The sequence below is a fragment of the Cryptomeria japonica genome, chromosome 11, assembly GCF_030272615.1.
Source record: "Cryptomeria japonica chromosome 11, Sugi_1.0, whole genome shotgun sequence".
In the NCBI taxonomy this organism is placed as follows: domain Eukaryota; kingdom Viridiplantae; phylum Streptophyta; class Pinopsida; order Cupressales; family Cupressaceae; genus Cryptomeria; species Cryptomeria japonica.
The window spans coordinates 651,951,451-651,957,742 of NC_081415.1; the positions used below are offsets into that span (position 1 = coordinate 651,951,451).

General features: G+C 38.7%; 1 protein-coding gene across 6 annotated transcripts; it reads left to right on the top strand.

Annotated features, from left to right (window-relative positions):
• Positions 1-1,114: 1,114 nt before the first annotated feature.
• Positions 1,115-6,050, top strand: LOC131039942 (receptor protein kinase TMK1). Of its 6 annotated transcripts, none has more exons than XM_057972789.2 (3): positions 1,115-1,319; positions 1,910-4,671; positions 5,027-5,712. In XM_057972789.2, exons 2-3 carry the CDS (start codon positions 2,229-2,231, stop codon positions 5,533-5,535), a joined length of 2,952 nt encoding a protein of 983 aa, XP_057828772.2. In that variant the 5' UTR covers positions 1,115-1,319; positions 1,910-2,228; the 3' UTR covers positions 5,536-5,712. The 6 variants fall into 6 exon arrangements, 5 of the variants coding, with proteins under 5 accessions (XP_057828772.2, XP_057828771.2, XP_057828774.2 ...); XM_057972788.2 differs by having other exon boundaries at positions 1,115-1,300; XR_009104737.2 differs by lacking the exon at positions 1,115-1,319 and adding an exon at positions 5,771-6,050 and having other exon boundaries at positions 1,331-4,671; positions 5,027-5,587.
• The last annotated feature ends 242 nt before the right edge of the window (positions 6,051-6,292 follow it).

The following is a 6,292-nucleotide window of genomic DNA, read 5'->3' on the forward strand; positions in this document are numbered from 1 at the left end:
TGGAATCTATGTGTTATGTGTTGCTAGACTTAAAACATTGCCTCTTTGTTAGTGATTTGCCTTAAAGTTTATGCCCACTCTTTGCTTTTTGAGAAGACAAGTTTACAGGTTTGTAACAAAATCAAGGTCATAGATTTGCACTCAAGCTTTGGATTCATCATGATAGTATGTAGTGTTCAAATGCAACTTCACATGATATGCAAAAAAATTGCTTTGCTCTTTTTGAATGCTTGGAAACATGACAATATTCAAAAACATCTGAAATGATTGTTGTTATGTCACAAGGATCTTTTGCCTAGATCAATTTCTCAAAATTGAACAAAATTAAAAATAGTAGGTAAGAACCTAAGCATGCAAATTCTTTACTCCTTATTTTGAACCAAATTGAAGTGTGTTGCTATTAATTGCTCTCTAAAATGAATGATTTCTCACTGATTCTCTTATATTATAATTAGAATGATGAAATTAAATATCTTTAAATACTAGCACATGGCATCAAATTATGCAAAACATATGTGTAGTCGATTGAAGGTAGAAGGGTGAAAGGGGCTCGTTAGCTAATTTGAATTTTTAAATTTTAAATTAAAAGGAGACAAGTTTGCGAGTACATCACATTGCGACTTTAGACTTGTTCCAAAATGAGATAACTATCAAATCAAAGTGACAAGTGATTAATAGAAGTGGGTACATAGATAAACGTGTAGAGTGGACACATAAAATGCATGTATAAGAATGGATACAAATAAATAAGATAGGACTATATATATATATATATCCACCATCAAAATCATACCATTTATCATTATATACATGTACTAAAATATTATCTCAATATACCACAAAATTAATTGAAAAATGACACCACTTTGTACATTTCACATGATATAAACATTTAGAATGGCATTAATTCTCTTTGCACTTGGAAAGGCATGTAATGAGAAGTAAAAGAATACCTTAAAAAAGCATTATACGTATTTTTTTTTGGGACTATGGGTTGCTTAAAAAAGAGAAAGTGGAGGGAGCCCTTCCATCGCATAGAACCACCCGCTATAAGTTCTCTTGAAGAAATAAATCCACCGTCCTTGCATTACGGATCGCGTTGCTTTGTCTTTGCTGACACCGCAATGTCTTTTTGACTTCAAATATCCGCGGGGAAAATTTCTCTGCCTATATTATAGGTTTTTTATTGTTTGTATTGATGACAGGGGCCATCTAAACGAGGTTCAATGGGAGGAAAAACAAAGCAATAATGTATACAGAGCAAAACCAAATGCATTGTCGGGATGACTGGACAAATATGGTAAATCCTGCTACTCAAGGTTTGTCTTATTTTCGTTTTACAGTAGCAGAGATTGATTAGAAAGGAAGAGGTTTTACAGTGATATGGTGGGTCGAGAGGACCATCTGTATTTTGTAATGATTCATTGGACTGCATCTGTTTTTATGTGTCTTTATCATGATTTAGACCAAGCAGAGTGGTGGGGTAATCTTTGATGGCCATGAAATGACCTTATGTTTGAAGGCCCCACTGTGTGATACACAGCTCATCAGGATTAAGGCCTCCTTAGTACTCTCAGTGGTCAAATTTCACTATAACCCAATTGTTTTTTTGGGTTGAATGCTCACCTCTTCTTTTGGGTTGAATTGGCTTTGTTTTTTATCTTGTCATGGATTACAGCCATTGTCGTATCAATCCAGATCTGTCAGGAGAGTGATTCATGCCAGTACCATTAACCATTAGTTACTTTTTCAACTCAACAGCCCATTTTTTGTATACACATGGTTAAGTTCAATTGCATCTTGGACTTTTTTAAAAATTTCATTGCTGGGTGATGTTTAATGTCTTTTTTCTTTATGGACTTTCTTGAAGCAGATTGCTGAGTTGTTTTTGATACTACCTTTTTTTCAGATTGCTGGGTCATGTTTAATATCTCTTGGGGTATAATATTACCTGTTACTGTTAGGAAAGGGCAGAAAAGGGATTTTGTGGTGGGAACTGCAATGCAGAATGCGCAAAGTAATGGATGAAGGGAACCCATTTCAGCCTTTAGGTGGATTAGGGTCGCGGACTTCCTGCAGAAACATAAAAAAAATATGGAACTTTGAGTGCTTAATGCTCGTTTTTTGACCATTTTGGTGCTCGTGGATACAGTTTTAGGAAACTCTGCGAAGGACAAGAGTATTCAGTTACAGCTACTGTGTAACAAGATCCGGGAAATTTCACAACAATGAGAGGTGGGTACGGGAGATGTAGATTGGAGGTATTGTTTTCTGTTGCATTTTGTGCATTGTTATTGGCATGCCCAACTGTTGTCAATGGGTTAACAGACCCAGGAGACCTGGCAATTTTGAATGCATTCAAGAAGGGGATAGCCAATTCAGAGTTGCTGAAATGGCCTGATGGGGATAATGATCCCTGTGGCAATAAATGGAATGGTATATACTGCACAACTGGTAACAGAGTATCACAGATTCAGTTCTTTAAAGCTGGACTTCAGGGCACCTTACCCTCCAATTTCAATCAGCTTACTGCACTAGAGAGAATCAGCTTGCAGAGAAACAATCTGTCAGGGACTTTACCCACCTTCAATGGTCTATCAAATCTGCAGTATTGCTACCTTGGCACGAACCAATTCGACACCATTCCTGCAGATTTCTTTGTGGGATTGACCAATTTGCAGTATTTCTCTTTGGAGTACAATAATCTCAATGCCACGGAAGGATGGAAGCTTCCCTCGGACCTAAAAGCTTCTGTTCGTCTGCAAAATTTGTCATTATCCCGGGTTAATCTTGTTGGGCCTATACCAGATTTTCTTGGGCAGATGGTTCAGTTATATGTGTTGGAACTGGCCTACAATAAACTTTCAGGAGCCATTCCATCGACTTTCTCTAGATCTGGAATACAGGTTCTCCAATTGAATAACCAAGATACATCCGCTCTCTCTGGTTCACTAGACTTGCTGGGCACAATGCAGTCTCTGACACAGTTGTGGCTACATGGGAATAATTTCAATGGAACCATTCCAGTTTCACTCTCGAACTGTGTATCTTTAAAAGATATCAGGCTAAATCAGAATGATCTGGTTGGGCCAATCCCTTTCCAATTCACGGACTTGTCGCTCTCCAATCTTTCAGTGGATAACAACAAGCTTACTGGACCAATTCCCGACCTCAAGATTCCTGCTGGTGGTTTCAGTTATGATGGTAATTCTTTTTGTCAATCTGAGCCTGGTAAGCCCTGTGCACCCGAAGTAACTGCTCTTTTGGATTTTTTAGCCACTGTGAATTACCCAGTTGATCTAGCAGGGTCCTGGGCTGGAAATGATCCCTGCAATTTGTGGTTAGGTATTACATGCACTAGTGGTAGGGTTAGTACTATCAGTTTACCTAATAGGCAACTCACTGGAAAGATATCACCATCTCTTGTCAATCTGTCTTCTCTCAAGATTATCAAGCTGAATGTTAACAATCTCTCTGGTGAAATCCCAGCTAATTTAACACAATTGAAGTATTTGAGTGCTCTAGATGTCAGTGATAATAATCTGAGTCCTCCTGTACCAACCTTTGCTGCAAGTGTCGATGTTCGCTATGATGGCAATCATCTGATTGAGAAACCATCACCCCCTCCTACAAATCCTTCTGCGCCGAGTCCTTCAGGAAGTCCCCCTTCTTCAGCACCTCCAGCACCCACAAAAGGGTCCACCCCTCCTGTGAATCCCCCATCATCTGGTGGAAGCAGGAGAAACGGTAACAATCCAACTGGCTCTACAACAGGAGATGACACTAAAAAGAACAAATCTTCTCAAACCCCTGTTGGAATTATTGTTGGACCTGTGGCTGCCGCTGTTGTGCTCTTTTTGATTATACCTGCTGTTGTATTTTGCTTGTACAAGAAAAAGAGACACCGACTTGTAAGAGTTGAAGCGCCTAGCACTGTCATTGTTAATCAGAGAGGCCCGTCAAATAATCCAGAGTCAGTTGTAAAAATATCAGTTGCAAATAATTCTGGTAATGCTGGTGGAAACAGTCAAAGTGATACACAAAGTAGAACAAGCAGTGGGCCTAGTGAGGTTCAGGTGATGGAAGCTGGCAATCTGATTATATCAGTGCAAATTCTCAAACATGTTACTCGGAACTTCAGCCCTGAAAATGAGCTTGGAAGAGGTGGGTTTGGTGTTGTATATAAGGGCCAGTTAGATGATGGCACCAGAATTGCAGTCAAAAGAATGGAAGCAGCATCTATAAGTAGTAAGGGACTGAATGAATTCCAGTCAGAAATAGCAGTTTTGTCAAAAGTTAGGCATAGGCACCTGGTTTCCCTATTGGGTTACTGCATTGAAGGAAATGAACGGCTCTTGGTATATGAGTACATGCCTCAAGGTGCCCTTAACAGGCATCTATTTGATTGGGCCAAGAACAATCTTGAACCAATTTCATGGAAGAAACGGCTCAGCATAGCTTTGGATGTTGCAAGGGGAATGGAGTATCTGCATAGCTTAGCTCATAGAAGCTTTATTCATAGAGACCTTAAGCCATCTAATATACTTCTTGGGGATGATTTTCGTGCCAAGGTTTCAGATTTTGGATTGGTGAAGTTGGCACCAGAGGGAAAGTACTCTATTGAGACAAGATTAGCAGGCACTTTTGGATATTTAGCGCCTGAATATGCAGGTATTTCCTTAGCTTCCTTTCTCACCTCAAAATTTATGGTAAAATATTTCCACACAAAAAAATGTATTGGTTGTTTTGGGAATTTATGTGGCCTTTAAATGAATTCTTACAGGATATACAGGGAAATCATTTTGGCATGATTTTTTTCAATAACCAGGAAATAATATAATAATGAGATTCTTGTGCAGTAGGAGATAAGTTGGAATTGTTTGGTATAGAATGACCTTGCAGAGATCAGGAATTCGCTTAGGAATTTTGCCTAGGTTCAGAAGTTGAGAATGGCTTTTGAATTTTAATCAGAGTCTATAACTTGGATTGATTCTAATGTTTAAAAATTCCTTTTGCTTTGTGTCAGTTACTGGGCGAATAACCACAAAAGCAGATGTTTTCAGTTTTGGTGTGGTGTTAATGGAGCTTATAACAGGAAGGAAGGCACTAGATGAAAATGAACCCGAAGAGAGCATGCATTTGGTATCATGGTTCCGCCGAATGAACTCAGACAAGGAATCATTCTTGAAGGCAATAGATCGAGTTCTGGAAGTGACAGATGAATCTTTTGAAAGCATGTGCACTGTTGCAGAACTAGCAGGTCATTGCACTGCGCGAGAGCCCTATCAACGTCCTGATATGGGGCATGCTGTAAATGTTTTGGCACCGTTGGTTGAGAAATGGAAGCCAACAGATCAAGAGAGTGATGAATATGGGGGAATTGATTTTGACATGACCCTTCCTCAGGCTCTAAAGAAATGGCAAGAATTTGAAGGTACAAGTATGAGTATGAGTGGGACAGATGATAGCAAGGGCAGTCTTCCAACCAGGCCAACTGGGTTTGCCGACTCTTTCACATCTGCTGATGGACGCTAAAAGTAATTGCAACAGTTTGAAACTAAGCAATCCAGAAGTATTTAGAAATCATGTACAGGATAATATGCTTTCTGTTAATCTTAGCCTTATAGAAACATTTTTATCTATGTTGATGGTGATTTGCATATATCTTTATGGCTTTTTAAAAGAAATGAATAATTCAAGTTAAGGATGCTATTTCTAGGGTTAAATTCCTATCATGAATTTTGTTTCTGTGGATGTTGCTTTCATGCAGTTCATGGCCAGCTAAAATAATTAGCTTGGTCTTGACCCTCAAGATCAAGCGGTTTTCTGGAGAAGGGAAAATTGGATTCAGTGTTTGGATTCAAAGCAGCGTTTTTGTGAGGTCTTGGTGTCAGGGTGGAGTAGACAGGAGTATTTCTTGATTTTTATATAAAAGAGCTGTAATTTTTGTCTATTATTCAACCAGCACTTTAGCACTTTTTCATTGGTTATAAATGTGAGTAATGTGTAAAGGTCCACCCAAATCCTTCAAAATAAATATTAATTTGGTACATGGAAAGCAAGTCTGTCAGCAACACTGGCACGGAGTTGGAAATGGCCAGAGGAGGCTTGTTTTTTATATTGTTTGAACTTCTGAGTAGAAGCATGTGTTGTAGTGTTGATATTTGTCAGATTTAAAAAGGTTATTTAATTCAAAATAAATTCGGTTCAGCTTAAGACAATGATTCTGCATGGAAAAGTGGTGCATTTTTTTAATTTCTCCATTCCTTATCCTGACAAAGGGAGGTCCACC

What these genes read in the sequence shown, in the direction of transcription:
- LOC131039942 (XM_057972789.2), top strand. Translation starts at nt 2,229, where the DNA reads ATGAGAGGTGGGTACGGGAGATGTAGATTGGAGGTATTGTTTTCTGTT. An exon ending in TTTAGCGCCTGAATATGCAG is followed by an intron (nt 4,672 to 5,026) that starts GTATTTCCTTAG and finishes GCTTTGTGTCAG; the next exon opens with TTACTGGGCGAATAACCACA.